General features: G+C 63.4%; 1 protein-coding gene across 1 annotated transcript; it reads right to left on the bottom strand.

Moving 5' to 3' along the window:
* Positions 1-8586: 8586 nt before the first annotated feature.
* On the bottom strand, positions 8587-17979 carry EEF1A2 (eukaryotic translation elongation factor 1 alpha 2). The gene is made up of 8 exons (XM_078443880.2): positions 17885-17979; positions 16341-16562; positions 14467-14646; positions 13755-14051; positions 12142-12292; positions 10523-10779; positions 9625-9859; positions 8587-8992 (listed from the first exon to the last, which is right to left on the bottom strand). The coding sequence occupies exons 2-8, from the start codon at positions 16482-16484 to the stop codon at positions 8865-8867; spliced, it is 1392 nt and encodes a 463-aa protein (XP_078300006.1). The 5' UTR covers positions 16485-16562; positions 17885-17979; the 3' UTR covers positions 8587-8864.
* Positions 17980-18674: the final 695 nt, after the last annotated feature.

The following is an 18674-nucleotide window of genomic DNA, read 5'->3' on the forward strand; positions in this document are numbered from 1 at the left end:
ATCCCAGAGTGTAGGGTGCCCCGAAGGTGGGAGGGGACCAGGATTCCGCAGAGACCCCAAGGGGACCCACATGCCCCAGGTTGCCTTCACAGTCCCCTGGGGGAGACCCCTGCAGCAGGACCACCGACAGCCAGGCTGGAGGGGAGGCTGCCGGGGACGCGCAAGCCCGCTGTTCTCTTGCACACGCAGCTTTGCCTCGACCCTCAGGGGCTGTGGCGCGTGAAGCCCACCTCAAGGCGTGAAGATCTTTGCTTCCTCTGTTTAGGATGTCCTTTCAGTGAGCTGGCTCATTGAACATGTATGCTTTCAGTGTTGTGCCACGTACAAGGATTGCATTGTCGGCAACCTGGTCAACAGTGCCCTCCACCCCTGCAGCCCAGGGAAGCAGTTCGTTGAAAATGCTAAGTTGGGGTGAATTCCATACGAGAGACAGGAATTTCATTTATTTAAAAATAGATGGGAAAGACTTTCAGGCTCAAGCCATCTTTGCCAAAACTGCACTGTGGGATCCAGAAAAGAGAAGTGGAAAAATTCAGATGCACACAGCACCCAGCTCGGGTCCGGAGGGACCTTTCACCAGGACGCGGGCAGGAGACTGGGCTGTGCGCTGTCTTTTCAGCACCTCCAGCTCCGGTCACTCCCCCCAGAACCTAGGGCCTAGCACCCTGCTCCTGGCTCTCCTCTCGGTTCCTCCTTCTGTCCCCACATCACCGGCTACACCAAGCAGCCAAGATCGGACTCCTGAGCTGAGAAACGAACATTGGCCACCGTTGCCATCTTACGGAAGGACAGCTCCGAGTTCTCACAAGTCCCCACCTGCCCCCAAAGCGCTCTTGCATGTTCCCTTCCGATCAGGGACTCACCACACGGGGCTGTGACCCCACTTCCCAGCCTGGCACCCCTGCCTTTGTGTGTGTCCTGCCATGTCCCCCAGAGACCGGCACAGGGTCCACAATGTGTGGACAGTACATATCACAGCTGCCGCTGGTGCAGGCCAAATCAAAGCACATCTGGATGATACCCTCCATGGAGAAGCTACATGGTGACTCTTCCCACAGTGGTCAGGACAGGGAGTGGGCTTGGCATTTCCTGGAATGCAGTCCTGGGAAGTCACGACCCTGGTCTCACAGACAACACGGGACGGCGGGTCCAGAAGACATCAGAGTGCAGGGGAAGTGAGTCTAGAAGGAACAGGCTTCCACTGGCTGCTTGTCCTGGCTGAGGGAGGTCAGCGGTGAGGCTGCACTGGCCCTTCCGTGGTAGAGTAGGGGCTGCTCTGTCACCCTGCCTGTGGGGGCCCTTCTAGTACAGCCCCAGCCTGATGCTCTGTTGACAGACAAGATATTTATGCCCAGGTGTCTGGAGACACTTGAGTTCCGTGGGCCAGTGACCATGGGGACACTGGGGACAGACATTGAAAATCAGACTTCCGTGTACCCACCCGCCTCCTCCCAGTAGAGGAGGACCAAGCTCCTTCCCCAATCGCGGTGCCTTCAGGAAAACAGATGATCCTGGCGGAGGCCCAGAGAGGACACTCCACCAGGCCAAGAAACAAGACTTAATTTGGGGAAATGAGAAGAGACAGGCTCTCAATCTCCTAACCTGGGTCAGAGCTGTTGTCTTAATTCTGTAATTTGGACAACAGGAAGTGCCTACCCGACAGAAAGTCCCAGCCCTCCCCTCCGGGGAATTTTCCATCATTAGGAGGAGGAAGGGCTGAATTTATCCAGTTCATGGGGGAGCAGGACAATAAGGAAAAGATTCAATACGAAAGCATTGATTTTTTTTGAAACATCTCACACTAAAGTCAATGGAAATTTAACGTATAGGTTTTTTTTCAAGGATCAGAGCCCCCAAAAAGCTTCCCCAGCCCCCAGCAGAACAGCTAATCATATGAGGGCTGATTGGTACTTATCAGCCACAGGCCCTTCCTTGCACCAGGAGCCTGTGGTCGCCTGTGACAGTGGAAATGGGCTGGGGAGTGGAGGTGGATCTGGACAAGGTTCTGGGCCTTCAAGGGAACCCCCTGCTCGCGGCCCCACGCCCTCCCACCCCCTTGCCCCCCTCTCCAGGAGGGAACACGGAACACACAGGGTGGCGGTTGGGAGGGGTAACCCCTGGCCTGACCTCTGCCGCAGCTGCCGGCACAGGGAGGTCTCTGGGCATCTTCTCTGGGAGGCCCTGCTTACGGGTCTTCCCTGAAGTGGACCCCCGCCCTTCTTCTCAGTTCTGGTTCCCCAGAGTGGTAGGAAGCCGTGTCACGTGTTTGCTGCCTCCTGTTCATCTCCCCACTGGACAGGCAGTACACACACCCACAGCCCACAGAAGCTGTTCATCAACATTCTGTGAATGACAGTCACTTTGTTCTAGGGCTGGACATCGCTTGGAGCCTCGAGCCAGGATGTGCCCTTGATGACTGCAGCCTGGGGCTTGCGTGGCTCAGGGGCTGCTGGGGTAGACCATGGAGGACATGGGCAGCTGGAGCTCAACGCCATGGAGACTGGCTCCCTGCCATCAGAGTGGTCAGCTCCCCCACACACAGGCTATCAGCATCTGGGCCCTGGCTGCCCGCCCACTGCTGGCCTGGGCTCATTCGAGTGCCCTGCCTGCTTGGCCAGATGTCCAGTAGGCTTTGGACAGAGCCATCTAACCTGGGGCAGAACCCATGGGCTGTCAGAGGCCTTCACCCACCCCTTCACCCAGCACAAGGTCACCACCAAGCCAAGCTAGGAGGAAGGGACAAAAAGGCTGGACTCTCCAGCCAGCAGACCGGCGACACGTCAGCCCAGACAGAGCTGGAGTCCTTGGCCAGCACCAAGGGCTCTGCTGGGGTGGCCCCTGATGACCCACTCTGCCAGCAGCACCAGGCTGCGCCCCAACACCAGGCTGCGTCCCGTAGCATCACGGAGGCAGGGAGTTGTTGCTGCAGAGGGCAGCACTGAGATGGCCCGGTGAGCTCATCTGAGCCCTGAGACCTTGGGCAGACCAGGTAAGCGAGCTGGCAGGGCCCTGGCTCCCTCACTGGTCAGGCGGGGAGAAATGGCTCCCACCTGGTGGGGCTGCGGGGGCACTGAATGGAGCAAGCAGCACAGTGCCCTGAGCAGCGTCGGCTGAGTGGTGTCCGGGGTCTGTGTGTGGGGGGGGAGGGGGGGCAGGAGGTGCCCCAGCAGCCCCGGTTCCCCACTTGGAGGCTCCCTCTCCCCTCATTTCTTACAGACCTCCACACACAGGCTGCAGTTGAAGAAAGTGCTCCATCCTTCCTCCCAGCTCAGGTGTGCTGACCCCATCCCTTCCTGACGTCCTACCCACAGAGATGAGATCCATCAGGCCAGTAGCTGTCCCCTAGGGGTGGTCTCTCTCCCCTAGGGGTGGTCTCGTTCCCCGGAGACATCTTTGTCTAACATGCCTGGGGCAGGTGTTACTGGCCCCTCCTACAAGGCACAGAAAAGCCCTCCCACCGCCACAACAGAGAATTATCTATCCCCGGATGTCAATAGTGCTGAGGTTAAGACACCATGATTTAGGTTAACAAGGTCTTCTTTTAAAATGCAAATATTTCTGGTAAGTTAACCATCCACACCTTAGCATAAAATAGTGCAAATACGTGGATTTTTCTCCCTAAGGCTCCTAACAATACCCAAGCCAAGCGATGAGCATTTTCATGGGAAAGGAGGCAGGAATCTGGGAGGGGTTGGAAAGGAGGGCGCCGCGCCAAGGGCTTTGGGCAGGCGAGCATCTGTGTGAGGGTCCACACAGGTCGGGCTCATCATCAGCTCGTGGTCAGAGCGTAACACAGTAGCCCCGCACCTTCCACGATGCTTTTTTCTAGCTTGATGACAAAACACGACTACTCTCACCCCATCACAGAACAATGGAGTCTTTGCAGTTTCACAGTTCGGAGGCTTAATTTACATGTGTGACTTTGGGCAAGTTGCTGAACCTCTCTGTACCACAGTTCCTCAGCCTGTAAATGGGGCCTAATAACAGTACATACATCACAGGGTTGTTACGACAGTGAGATGAGTTAAGGTTTGTAAAGCATTTAGACCGTGCCTGGCACGAGGGAGACTTCTATAAGCATCAAAGGAAACACAAATGAATCCATCCCAGGGCCGGCTCTGAGTGCATCCATCCCGGCCCGCCTGACAGGCGCAGTTTCAAGTGGCGGCTGGCAGTCGCCAGATCCCGGGGTGGGCTCTCCGGGCCAGGCACCCCACCAGGGCCATCGGGCACTGTGTGCCAGCCCACAGCCCCCAAGCCCCCTCCTGGGAGCCTGGGGGAACAAAGCTCCCCTTCCAACCAGAGCTGCCAGCATCGACCCCTCCGAGTATCTTCAGGGCCACAGCCCAGAGACTGACTGGCACTCGCCCTCACTGACCCCTCCGGGCCCACCCACTCTGCCCAAGGTGGACACAGGATAAGGAGAACCCAGATGCCGTCACCTCCCCCAACCCTGGCTTTGGCCCCCACTCAGACCCAGTCCGGGCCCAGACCCTGCTGTGATGAGGCTGATTGGGCCTCCTTGCCGGCCGCCGCCACGGCCCGACTCCCGGCCCACGAGCCCGTGTCTGGGCTGGTCTTGACTCGAGGCCCCCTCCACCCTCTTTCACCTCCTCCCCTGCTGACCCCCATGGTGAGACACCAGGAGCAGCACGTGAGGCCAGGAAAGGAGCCGGCACCCTGAATCTCCTACTGACACCGTGCTCCGCTCCCACGGACTCACCCCAGCGGCGTTGAGAGCAACTGAGACATCGTACCCCTGACGGTGCGCCCGCCCCCGCTAGCTTCTCCCCGCAGGGCTATGGGACAGAGAGGACTGCCGGCAAGGCCTGGACCCGGCCTCCCACAGATGCCTCCCAGGAGCTCAGCTCTGACTCTGCAGCCTGCCAGCGGCACAGGAAGGACCGGGACACGCGCTCGTGCGTGCACGCACATCACCTACACCCTCAGGCACTTGCACACACACGTGCGCACGCACACCGCACCAGCTCCCGAGGGCTCCGCGACGCCCACCGAGTTCTCCCCACACCCCACGGAGCCACACACGGATGCGCAGAGTTCCACATCCGGGTCACGCACAGGAACGCAGAACCCACACTGGGAACGCGCCAGGGGCACTCCCGTGGTCCCAGTCTGAGCCACACTAGGGCACCCAGGAGGGGACTCACCCACGGCCACCCACAAGACGGTGGCTCTCTTGTGAGGAACCCCAAAATCCCATTGTTGGGTCTGAAACTGCTGCTCAGACCCAAAACTGTCACTGCCAGGGCTACCCTGGACCCCGGGGGACGGTGAGAACACGCTTTCTGCTTTGAGGGGAGGGCGCCAGGAGCCCCGGGCAGACAAGGGCAGGAGACAGATCAGATCTGGCCAGCTCAGCAGGACCCCACAGACTCATGAATTTTTCAGAGGCACCCAAAGTGAAGAGCGAAGCTGCCAGTGGGGTCCCGGGGGTCCTGCTTTAAATTATTCATAGCCGAGCAAGGGTGGTAGCATCTGGCCCCAAGGCCCCGACTTCAGGTGTAGCCTCCCTGAGCCCAGGCCGGAGCCAGCCCTGTGGCCGGCAGGCAGGGCACCTCCCTGGGCCTCCACATCTTCCTCGGCAGCCCAGGCACACGAGCCCTTTGTGAGTGCCACTCCGTGTCCCCGGCTTGGTCCCCCAGGCCTGAGGTTGTGGCTCCCCCACCCCGGGCGGCACCGTAGGGCTGTGGTGCCCACCCTCCCCCCCCCACAACCCCGCCCAGCTGCCCACGGGGCTCCTCAAGCTGACACCCTACCCCCCAAGCCTGGTGGACCCTGCCCCTTACCCTGCTCGGCAGCCCCTGCTTGCGGTAGGAAAGGGCCCCCCCGCCACTGGGGCAAAGGAGGGCCCCCCAGCTCCCTCCACACCCCAAGCCTGCACCCCCACCTGACTCCTGCAGGCCACCGCCACGGCCCCAGCGGCCACTCTGGAGCTGGACAGCAGCAGAGACAGGAGGGGAGCCCGCCGGCCGCACCTGCGAGCACGCACTTAGTGCCGCTCATTCAAACACCTGCTCTGTCCCTGGCGCCTTGCCACCTGCAATGCTACTGAGACCAGGGGCTGTCAAAGTTTGGTCTGGGCCCCTCAGGTCCCAAGAACCTTCTAGAAGGCCCTAGAGGTCGAAACTGCTTCCGTAGTCCTACCAAGACCTTGTCTCTGTCACTACTGTTCTCTCTTATATGTGGAGTTTTCCAGAGGCCGTGACGTGTGATGACGCCACACGTTTGTCACTGTGTGACGGGGTGAGAACCGAGGGCCAGAGTGTCACACGAGAGGCTGTGCGAGTCCCCCCACCCCAGCCCTCCCCTGTGACAGGGGCTCATCTCCCTGCAGTGTCTCAAGCCCGAGATGTGGCCAGTGCCCACCGGACCCCAGAAACCCACCTTCCGAGTGTGGGTGGCTCCAGGAACAGCCTGGGCACTTCCCGCCGTCCTGCTGGCAGAGTTCTGGAGGCAGGGGAGCCCCCTTGCTGGACCCTGGGGAAAATCCCGGGGAGGCGTGCTGCCCCTGTGGAGGCCCAGAGCCACCGCACCCCGCCGGGCTGAGGCCCCGGGTTTCTGCCTCCTCCAGCCGCGATCCCCTGCCCGTCCCGTGGGCCATACCCTGAGCCTGGTACCAGGCAGGGGTGCTTCAAGGCCCGGAGCCCTGCCAGGCTCCAGATCCGGGCGCTTGGACCTTCCTGGGCCTGCCTCCATCACCTCACCCAGGGCCAGCAGAGGGGCTGTGAGCACAGACCTCTGGTGGGCAGGACCTGACCTCGTCCCACCTGAAGTGTCTAGGTGACCAGGACTCCCAGAGGGAGCCAGGTGGCGACAGCTTGGGACAGGAGGTCAGGGACCACTACAGACCATGAAGTGCTTTCACCCCAGTGGGGCTTTCTTTCACTCGTACCCTGTCCCCGGCTCACAGCTTTCTTCGACTTGACAGCCTCCTGGAGCAGACAGATTGCAGGGTCAGCGGGTCCCCCACCGGTGGCGGTAGCCTGCATCAGGAGGCACCTGGTCTCCCAAGGTCGCAGACAAAACAGACAGTCCAGTTTGAATCTCAGATAAAGAACAAGGACTTTTCTGGTGTGAATACTGCATACGACATATTAAAGAATTATCCACTGTTTATCTGAAATCCAAATTTGACTGGGTTTCCTGTGTCTGTGTTTTCCTGCTCAGGCCATCTCCCTTGGCGGCCTCCACAGATCAACCCAGACCCTTCCCATGTGGTTTTGCCCCACCAGTGCCACTGCCCGGGACACAGACTGGGAACCGCACTCTGCCTGGCTACTCGGCCCTTCCTTCTCATCACACGCTGTTCATGCGCCTGCCTGAGACCCATGCTCGCTTTGGGACAGGTGGGGACACACAGCGGCCCCTCCGCGGCCCATCTCTCCTGGCTGGCAGCCTCATCCAGTGTGGTGGCCTGCCTGTGCCCCCGCAGGTTTCCCAATCCCTGGAACCTTGATGGGGCCTGTGAGGCCAGAAAGGGTCCTGCGGAAGTGACTAAATCCTGGATCTCAAGATGAGGAGACTAGCCCGGATTATCATGTAAGCCAACTACATGCATCCTTATAAGAGGAGACAGAGAGAGATCTGACACACAGAAGGGATGCCACGTGACCATGGGGCAGACATTGGAGGGATGCAGCCACAAGCCAAGCCACTTTTGGAGCCACCGGAAGCTGCGAGAGGTGAGGAACAGACCCTCCCTTAGAGCCTCTGGGGCAAACACAGCCCTGCCAAGGCCTGAATTTTGTCCCACTGGTGGTGACTTTGGCCGGTAAGAGAGGACACCTCTGTCATTTTAAGCCACCAGTTTGAGGTGATTTGTTGCAGTGACCCTAGGAGACTCACGTGGTTGGCCTGCTGCCCACCCTGGAGGGGAAGCCCCCAGCCCATTCCCCACCACAGGCAACAGAGTCTGCACTGTGAGCCTGGGTGACCCAGCTGCCCATCCCCACCCCCACCCCGAGCTCCTTCTGCAACACCAACAGCGGGCACAGGCTGGGACTGCTTTCCTGGAGCAGGGATGGGGGAGCAGGGGTGGGCCTGCCATCCCCCCCCCCCCCCCGCCACCCCCAACCTTGATGACCAAAGTCAGGGCTTTCTCTAGGGTTTTGCGCGGCTGGAGCTCCTGGGCGAGGGGAGGGCTCAGCTGAGGAGCCGGGAGCGGGATGTAGGTGGTGGTGCCCCTCCAGCCACAGGTGACTGGCTGGGGAGGAGAGTGAGACGCGGGGGGGCCAGTGTGCCTGACAATCACTGGTTGGGGAGGAGCCCTCAGCTCTCAGAGACCGTCAAAACAGTCAGCCCCCTTCTGTGGATCCGAAGTGACTGATTGTGCTGGATGCCCCCAGGAGGGCATTCCAAAACTCGCCCCCCTCCGTAGCCAGCCAGACCAGCTGCACTGCGGATCGGGCCTCCAGTACTGGGCCACAGCGTGTGTGGGGACCCCCGCCCCACCACCCACCCTGGGTAAACGCGGGAGGCCATCTGGGCCGGAAGGAAGGGGCTAGGAGAGAGCGCAGGGCGGCCCCCGCCCACCCCACCCCACCCAGAAGCAGGCGCACACGGCTCTGGGGTCGCTCAGTTTATTGGTAAAACGGGCACTGAGCGCGGCGAAGTCTGGGCGCGGAAGCGGGGGCGGCGGGGGCGCTTTTCCTCTTAAAGAACTTCCACTGGACCTTGATGGCGAGCATCCAGTCGCTGACCGAGAGCCTCTTACAAGCGGAGGTGCAGACATGCGCCTGGCGGGGGGGCGGGGCGCCGGGCCGGGGGCGGGGCCGGGGGCGGGGCCGAGGGCGGGGCCGGTACGCGGCGCCGCCGGGGAGGGTCGCGCCGCGGGCGCCCGTGCTTCACTTGCCCGCCTTCTGAGCCTTCTGCGCGGACTTGGTGACCTTGCCGGCGCCGCCGCTCTTCTTTTCCACGTTCTTGATGACACCCACGGCCACCGTCTGCCGCATGTCGCGCACGGCGAAGCGGCCTGCGGGGAGAGGGCGTGAGGGGTGGGCGAGGGCCGGCCTGGCCCCGCCCCGGCCGGGACACGCCGGGCGCAGGCGCACTCGCGCCCGCTGCTACCTGCCCAGCAGGGCTGCAGGTGGCGCGGTGCGGCCACGGCCCGAGGAGTGTGGGACGCTAGCGCTATCAGCTTCTCGGGTGGCAGGAACGACTGCAGGACCCGCCCCGGGCGTGTGGGGGTCCCAGGACGCGCGGACGCTCTTGGAGCGCGCCTGGCGAGGCACAGCTACGACGAAGCTGGCCGGCAGCCTGCACAAGGCAGCTCTCGCATAGAGGCCGGTGGGTTATCCCAGGGACGTGTGTGCGGCCAGCCAGCTGCTGTCCAGCTCCGGCAGTCAGCCCTAATGCTGCCACTAGACTGGCTATGGGGCCCGGGGCCTTCATCTACAGAGGAGGACACCATCCCAGAGCTGGCCGGCAGGGCTGCTTCATGCATGGGATGGAGGCCGCAGGTCTCCTGCTAAACTCTAAGCGGGGCAAACTGAAGGACCCCCCCCCCCCCCCCCCCCGCCAAACCCCCCACCCGGAAGTGGTCCTCTGGCAGCCCGGACCAGCCCCACCCAGGCCGCACCTCCCTCCACCACCTGCCCAGCTCACCGAGAGGTGGGTACTGTGAGAAGCTCTCCACACACATGGGCTTCCCAGGGACCATCTCCACGATGGCTGCGTCACCGGACTTCAGGGCTTTGGGGTTGTCCTCCAGCTTCTTGCCCGAGCGCCGGTCAATCTTCTCCTTCAGCTCGGCAAACTTGCAGGCGATGTGTGCCGTGTGGCAGTCGATGACCGGTGAGTAGCCGGCACTGATCTGCCCTGGGTGGTTCAGGATGATAACCTGGAGGAAGAGGTGCACAAGGGCACAAGGCCGTCAGGCGTGCCCAGAGGGGGTGAGACGGCATCGGAGCGAAGCTTTAGGCCCAGGGGCCCAGGTGCTGGCCGTGGGGAAAGGTCAGGGACCCACACCCCTGACATGGACCCCAGGGTCCTCATCAAGCAATTGGCAAACCACAGGAGAGAAACAGCCAGCCAGTGCACTGCATGAAGGGCCACTGGGCAGGACTCATACTGTCTGCACCGGCCGGAGCTGAGGCAGGGGGATGAGAAAAGCGGACCTCAGTTATTACACTTCGGTTATATGTCAAGGAAGCCAATTTTTACACCTGTTGTCACACGAAGAGGTGATCAAGAGTGTGCCGTGAAAATGTCGAGAAGAGAAGAAAAGAAAAATGTAGAGATGTCTCCGGCAATAAACTACTAAAAACATGTTGAGGACTCAAGCGGGACCTCCGTGAGGTTCAGAGGCCGGGCCCCTCCGGTGTCCGCTCTTCCCGTGAGCGTCCTCAGCCCTGATCCAGCCTCTCCAGGCCTGGGTGGCCTCGTTTGTAAAGCGGGGGTCTACGTTTTCCCAGGCGCCAGGCTAAGGGGCGCCCAGCACCGTGCGATGACAGCCCCACCACCCTTGAGGGAACGGGCCACACCGGCCTCTGCAGCCACGCACCTGGGAAGTGAACTGGGCAGCCTCCTGGGGTGGGTCGGACTTGCTGTCCCCACACACGTTGCCTCGGCGGATGTCCTTGACCGACACGTTCTTCACGTTGAAGCCAACGTTGTCGCCAGGCAGGGCCTCGCTCAGGGCCTCATGGTGCATTTCCACTGACTTCACCTCCGTGGTGATGTTGACGGGTGCAAAGGTCACCACCATGCCCGGCCGAAGGATGCCCGTCTCCACTCGGCCCACGGGCACGGTGCCAATGCCTGGGTGGAGGGAAAGAGGGCTGTGAGGGGTGGGGGAGAGGTGTGGCCACACGGGCAGAGTGCAGAGACGGGGGAGACCCCAGACAAGGCGGACACTGAGGTTCAGACGGAACTGGAGGCTCCCCTGGCCTGTTCTGTCGGGAACAGAGAGGACTGAACAAGAAAGAACCCCTAGTCGTGCTGGGCAGGAGCAAAGTGGGGGGGGGGGGGGGAGCATGGGCAGAGGGAGGCCCATCTCGACCGGGGGCGGTACTGTGGGGACCCCTCCCTTCTCTGAGGCCCCTCCTGGCGAGGCAGCAGCAGCAGCACGGGTCAAGGTCATCCACCCAGGACTGCCTGCCTGTCTCGGGGAGCCACCCCCAGAGGGACACTGTGGCACCAGCGTTTCTCATGGATCCGCTGACGCCTGTGTGCCTGCTCAGTGGCTATGCGGGGTCCCCCAGCGTGCGTGCAGGGAGACCCTACTCCCATATCCCTGGCTGTGGTATGACAGACATTGAGGCTGGTGGCTGTTTTCTGTGCGAGGTGAGTGTGACACCCCCGTTCTGCACGAGCCCCCTGGCTGGGGGTCTCCACGGTGCTCCTTGTGGGCCTCATGTTTGCTTGTGGTTTCTCTGTCATCTCACGAATAGCATTTCTCATGCCTGGGGTAGGTCATGTCTCCCACAGGACTGGGACGGTCATGGGGGAAGGGGACATGTGAGTTACCCTTATGCCACCAACTCCTGGCACAGGGCTCAGTGCTTACTTGAAGAGAGAAAGACCCTGGACAGATGGATGAACGGGTAAGGGTGGGTAGGTGTGTGGATGGATGGATGGATGGGCAGATAAATGGATAGATGGATGGGAGGGGTGGGTGGATGTCTGGATGGACAGATAGGCAGATGGTTGGGTAGATGGATGGATGGACAGATGAATGTGTGGGGTAAACAGGCGTCTGGATAGAGATGAATGGATGGATGGATGAATGAATGATGGATGGATGGTGGATGGACAGGTGGATGGATGGATGGATGGATGGATGGATGGATGGATGTGTGGATTGATGGGTGGTGGATGGACATATGGATGGACGTGTGGATGGACAGATGGATGGATAGATGGGGTGGATGGATGGGTTGGATGGATGGATGGTGGATGGATGGATGGATGGATGGAGCATGGATGGGAGATGGACAGGTGGATGGACGGCCCCCAGAAAGTGTGCAGCACTGAGGGACAGGCAGATAACTTGGCCTCCAACCCTCCTTGTCAGGGGCCCTGGTCTCAGGAGCTGGGTGTGAGGGGTAGACCCGGCCAGGGTGGGCTGGGCCAGCTGCCTGAGGTGGAGCGGCGTGTGTCAAGCACTGAACCGTCACTCACCGCCGATCTTGTACACGTCCTGCAGTGGCAGGCGCAGGGGCTTATCTGTGGGGCGTGTAGGGGGCAGGATGGTGTCCAGGGCCTCCAGCAGGGACACGCCGCTGGCGTTCCCCTCCTTACGCTCCACTTTCCAGCCCTTGAACCACGGCATCTGGACAGGAAGAAGGTGTCGTTGGAGGCAGAGACCGCCTCCACCTGCCCCGCCCTGCCCCACAGCCCCAGGGCCTCCCCAGGACTTTCCAGAAATCCCGGTGGAGGCATGTGACCTGAGAGGGCCTGGGGAGCAGGGGAGCACGGGACTCGCCGCTACCTAATGGCCAACGGTTCACCCCAAGCCTGTTCATGCCATCGAGACGCTGCGCAGCCTTGCACCATCCCCAGCCCCGGGCCACACTCCCAACATCACAGAAGCCTTGGGAAAGCAGGTCTGGCGAAAAAACAGCGGGGCCCCTTCCCCAGCCCAGACCGCTCACACCGCACTCAGACGGAGGCGGGTTCTGGCACCCCTGAATAAGCGTCCAACATGGAGCCCAGCCCAGCTCAGCCCCTCTTTCTGGCAGCCCTCAGATCCCTGGGCAGGGCCGGCACCGGAGCGGGAGCGGCCAGAGTCCGGCCAGCGGCCAGGCTAGAGGCAGAGGGTCCAGCCTCGGCCCCCAACCGCTATGCCACCTGTCTCCAGGCACGGCTGACCCGGCATGGCCCAGGGCTTCTCCTGCCTGGAGCCCCCCGACCCACTGGCCACAGGCAGGGAGAAGGGGAGGGGGCCGGAAGTGCTGCCCAGTCCACTCCCAGGGGCTGTGTCCTCCCGGCACCACAGATCAACAGACGGCTCCCTGAGCAGCAGGTCAGGAGCGGGAAGTTCAGGGCTAGGGTGTTCTGTCGGTCCTGCCAGGAGGGTGGGGAGTGGCGGCTCACTGGTTGCTCCGTGACATCCTGTGCGGGACCCACCACATGCGAGCATGCAGCCTAGCGGGACGGGGGCAGGGTCCCCGGCTTCGGCCCAGGGCCCCCTCCACGCCCGCCCAGCTCAGTGTGGGTGGCTGCAGCACTGGCTGGACCAAATGGCCACCCTTCTAGGCCAGCGCCGTCCTCTGCCTTCACCGCGTCCAGGCCCTTGTTCTCACGTTCTGAAAACCACTTTGGGCCCCACCTCGCCACCTCCCGCTGAGTCAGAGTCCCTGAGATGCCGGCTGCGGGAGCCAGAAACTTCCCAGCTGGCCAGCGGAGAGCCGGGCCTCGGCCCTTCCCAGAGCCCAGCCCGCTCCACACCCCGGGGAGACGACAACCAACCCCATAAGGGCAGAGCCTCCTGCGACAGAGCGCTTGGGCCTAGGCCGTGGCGGCCGCTGCTCCCACACTGCCTGCCCAGGGCCGGTACCCCTGGCCAGAGAAGGGGCCTCTGCTGGCCTCATGGGCACAGCGCCTAGGCCCCGAGGAGGCGGCGGCCCGCCAGGCAGACACCCACGGGGCCAGGTGCCCAGGGTCATGCAGGTTAAGGGAACACAGCGGGGCTGAGGGGAGCCTACGGACAGGCCTTCTGACCCAGGGCCCTGGGCTCCCGGGCAGGGTTCCGAGCGGCCCCGTCCCCCCCAGCCCAGCCCCGGGCAACTCACGTTGGGGGAGGGCTCCAGCATGTTGTCGCCGTGCCAGCCGGAGATGGGCACGAAGGGCACAGTGGCGGGGTTGTAGCCGATCTTCTTGATGTAGGCGCTGACCTCCTTGACAATCTCGTCGTAGCGCTTCTCGCTGTAGGCGGGCTCCGTGGAGTCCATCTTGTTGACCCCCACGATGAGCTGCTTCACGCCCAGCGTGTAGGCCAGCAGCGCGTGCTCACGGGTCTGCCCGTTCTTGGAGATGCCCGCCTCGAACTCGCCCACTCCTGCAGCCACTATGAGCACCGCGCAGTCCGCCTGCCGGGCAGGTCAGGCGCGGTGAGCCCCGGGCCCCGCCTCGCACCGGGCCCCGCCAGACAGGTGCCCCGGGACGGGCCCTCGGGGTCTGGGCCTTAGGGGCAGCAGCAGGGGCTCGTCCGTCCGTGTGAATGGCCTGACAGTGTCTGGGTCTGTCTGTCTGCAAAGGCGGCCCTGACAGTGGCCAGCGGTCCTTGTGGGCACCTCTGCCTAGCTGAGATGATGGGGCCCTTAGTCAGCTCTGTGGGGGACTCTGTCCAGGTGTGATGAGGTTATCTCTCTCTCCCTCTCCTCTCCCTCTCTCTCCTTGTGCCCTGGCAAGGGAGCAGAGGAAACCCAGCTACCCCTCAAGGCTCCCGGGCCCCCAGGTGTGTACTGTACGGGTGCCCCCTCGGCCCCCTGCAGCCCTGCCCACCTGGGACGTGCCAGTGATCATGTTCTTGATGAAGTCGCGGTGGCCGGGGGCATCGATGATGGTGATGTAGTACTTGGTGGTCTCGAACTTCCAGAGGGAGATGTCGATGGTGATGCCGCGCTCCCGCTCCGCCTTCAGTTTGTCCAGCACCCAGGCGTACTTGAAGGAGCCCTTCCCCATCTGGGGGGAGCGGGGGGGATGGTTCAGGGAGGGGCTTGGGACTCAGCCCCTGGACCACGGCAGCATGTCACAGCGGAGAGACCTGGGTGACAGCCTCCCTCGCTCCCCACTGGAACCCCAGGACCCCGATCCCATCTCCGGAGTGAGGGAGTCAGATGCAAGGACCTCTGAGGGACACCTCGACCTCAGCCCTGCCATCCTGTGTCCCCAGGTCTGGCCTTTGCCACCTCGATGCTTGCCATCTGAATGTCCACCAGTAGGTGGCGCAAGGGCCTGGGAGTCAGGCCTGCGGAGAAGCCCCCAGGCGATTTAAACCCCTCCCCTGGCTGGGGGCTCCCCTTTATCTGAAGCTGGCGACCCCCGCACCCACAGCCGCACCCGCAGGCGCAGATCGCTGCGTCAGCCACAGGCCTGCAACACCACTGTCGAGGCGTCAAGCCCAAAATCCCTCTGTGATTTTTTTTTTAAGACAAAAAATAAAAAGGAACTTGGATGAGGTTGCATGGCAGGGCCGGGCTTTCCAGCTCTTTCTACAGACAGCCAAGGCTTCCTAGTAGCTCTGAGGCCCCTCCTCCCCTTCCTCGCCCCACCTGCAAACACCTGTGCCCAGCCCAGCGAGGCCCCCGTGCCGGGCCCAGAGCTGTGGTTACTGCCGCCCAGCTGGGCTGATGTGAGGCTGCCCGGCCAGGAGGGCCGCCCTGCCAGGACCCAGATGGGACCCAGCTAGACCTGAATCAGACATCCTGCGAACGCCCACGGCCCCCCCCCCCCCCAGCGCCAAACCCGCAGGGAAGGAGGGAGTGACGCAGCGTTTGGGCCCAGGCGCGGAGGGAGGTGGCCCACACCCCCCCACACACACACACACACACACACACTCCGAGCGAGGTCAGCCCAGGCCAGCAACTGACTCCTCCTGGGCCCTGGCCCCCACCCCTCTGTCATCCAGGAGAGGACCCTTACAGCCCCCCACACGGGGGCTTCTCCCAGAGCCCAGGGGTGGGGGCAGGGATCGCAAAGAGCAGACCCCCACTCCGTGACCACTTCCCACTCGGGGGTCTCTGCCACTTGAGAGAAAGCTCAGTCACCGGGGCCCCTCTCATCCTCACCAGGCAACCAGGACCCCCCCCCCCCAAAGAGTGCCGCCCTGGACAAGCAGCCCTCCCCAGCCCAGCATGAGAAAGTGGAGCTGACGGGCTGGGGCCGGGTGCCCATCAGTGAGCTATTAATAGCCACCCTGAGTCGTGGCCCAGCCCCGGGACAAGTGAGGGCAGCAGTGCCTGCAGCCCCAGCACTCGGCCCCGGGGACACGGGAACCCCACCCGTTCCAGGTTCTCAAGTCCGGTGTGGCAGAGAGTTCCGGAGCCTGCTGTGGCAGGGGGGCAGCAGAAATGCTGCGTCCAGGCCACCTCCCCTGCCCCAGGGGCAGAGCCAGCGGGCCACCCCTCCCCCGCCAACACGCCAACACCAAGCACATCCTCAGAAGGAGGCAACCCCACCTCCCCCCCCCCCCCCCCGTGCCACTCCACCTGGACTCTCTCAGATATTTGTCCCCCACGCGGCTTCCTTTAGGGCTCACGCCCTCGTGCCCTGGAGGAGATCAGCTGTGCCTGGAGTCAGGGACGCGCCAGCCCGGCCTCCAAGGCGGGAAGCTGTCCCCTCAGTGTGGCGAAAAAGACAGGGGCCCCCAGGCTCACCTCCGCTGCCTCCTTCTCAAACTTCTCGATGGTCCTCTTGTCGATGCCTCCGCACTTGTAGATGAGGTGGCCCGTCGTGGTGGACTTGCCGGAGTCCACGTGGCCTATGACCACGATGTTGATGTGGGTCTTCTCCTTGCCCATTCTGCCCGGGGTGGGGGGAGGGGCCGGACCGAGCTGGAGCGCTGTGGCTCAGGATGAGGGGGCTGTCGGGCAGTGATTCTGTGGGGTGGGGTGGGGGACAGGCCACGGAGAGCCTCAGACGGAGGCCAGCAGAGACACTGCCCTGCACAGGTTGCCAGCACACCCCCACCCCTGCCCACGCACCTGGCCCCGAGGCAGGGGCCGCATTCCCACATTTAGTAGGGAGGGAAGACCACCCCCCAGCCTGGGCCTGGCCCTTTCGGGTCAAGTGGCAAGCCCCAGCAGTCCAATCTGCAGTAAATATCGGGGTGCTGTGCCCACAGGGCACCCCCATGAAGGAGGCTAACCCCCCCGAAGGGGGGGGAGGGGCGCCAAGCTGGGCGAGCCCCATGACCGGCCAGGAGCCCGGTGATGAGTCACCCTGCCCCGCTCTCCGGGGGCTCTGTCCCTGATGCTTCTCCCCTACCAGGAGTCCCGGGCCCACTGCTGTGCCCCACCCCCACCAGCGTAGCTGTCGCCTGGTGGAGAGACGGGCAGTGCTCCCCACTCCTCTCCTCCAGCAGAGAGGGAGCCATCTTCCCCTCATCCCTGCCAGGCAGGCTGGCACCAGGGGAGACAGGCTGGGCCAGAGCTCCGACAAGGCGGTGGTGCCCAGACAGGGGGCCTAGAATAGCTTGGGCCCTCCCCGGACCCGGGCAGGGGGCAGACAGTAGGGCAAGGGAGTGGGGTGCCGGCTCTGAAAGAGGAGAGAAGAATCTGACCCCGCAGCCAAGCTCAGCAAGAGCCAGACAGCCATGCCTGCAGCCTGGTGGGGGCAGGGGGGCACCCCCTCCCCCTCTCCCTCTGGTCAGAACCCAGGTCACAGCCCCTGCCCCATCCTGGAGGTCAGTGAAGAAATCTGGGCAGCCCGGGAGGGGACAGGTGCCTGGGGGAGGGAAACAGTGCACCCTAGGGTGCAGACACCAAGCGGACACCCCTAGGCCCACCCGGTGGGGGCAGGGTGGTGAGTGCCTCCGGGCTCTCACTGCCTCCCCCTCCGCGGGCGTCTCCAGCAGCCCCCGGCAAGGACGACCCTGCCCCAACCCCACAGGGCCCCAGCCGGTTCCAAGGTCACGGCAGCAGGGCGATCGCCACCGCCCAGAAGACCGCTCCCCCGCCGCCACCACCGGATAAACAAGCGCCACCACGGTGCCCCCACCCCAGCCCCTGTCGCCCGAGGGGACCGAACCCTGGTGCCGGTCCGGGCGCCTGGGATGGCTGGCCGAAGCCCCGGGCGAGCAGCGCAGCCTGGCCAGGCGCCTCCCTGGCCCCTCTCTGCCTCCAGGTCCGGTCCCCCGAGAGAGGGCCCTCTGCGGAAAGCTGGGGATGGAGCCGGAGACCCGGAGGCCGAGCGTCCTTACCCAGAGCCGAGATCTCAGCCAGAGGGACTAGCAGCGCCGGCGCGGCGGTTTTATCTCTCCGGGAGGGGGTCCACCTATTGACGGAGCGGGCGCAATGCACCGCGCCCCTGCAGTACGGCAATGCGGTACCGGCGGGGGAGGGGGGCGGGCGGGGCCGGGGCGGGGACGCGAGGGATGCGGGGATGCGGGGACGGCGGACGCGCGCGGGCGCGGGCGCGGCAGGGACGCGACAGAAAGATGCGGCGAGGGAGCGAGCGACAAAGGCGCGGACGCACCCGGAGGGAGTGCAGGCAGGGAGGCGCGGAGAGAAGAGAGGGGGGCAGGGGGAGGGAGAGGGAGAGGAGGGAGGCGACGGGAGAGAAACAGCCAGAGATGGAGGGCAGATGAAGCAGAGCCCGAGTGGCCAGGCTCTGGCGCTCCTGGAGAGAGCGAGAAGGCACTGCAGATGCCGAGGGAGGTCTCCGGCCAGGGGTCAGCCCCAGGTACCGGAAAACACAGGTGGGGCCAGGGTAGCAGCAGGTAAGGCCTCTGCCAGGAGGGGGCAGGGACTGAGGTCAGGGACTGAGGTCAGGGGACTGAGGTCAGGGACTGAGGTCAGGGACTGAGGTCAGGGGACTGAGGTCAGGGACTGAGGCCTGGCCTGGCCCTCCACGTGGTTGGTGCCCGCGGAACTAACAAGCCTCCGTTCTGCCTCCTCAGTGTGGCCTCTGCGGAATGGGTCCTTCCCCCGAGACCCTGGAGTCTGCTTGCTTCCAGGCCCCTGTGCCCGGGTGTCTGCCACGGGGCCTCA

The sequence above is a fragment of the Panthera onca genome, chromosome A3, assembly GCF_046562875.1.
Source record: "Panthera onca isolate mPanOnc1 chromosome A3, mPanOnc1 haplotype 2, whole genome shotgun sequence".
NCBI lineage: Eukaryota > Metazoa > Chordata > Mammalia > Carnivora > Felidae > Panthera > Panthera onca.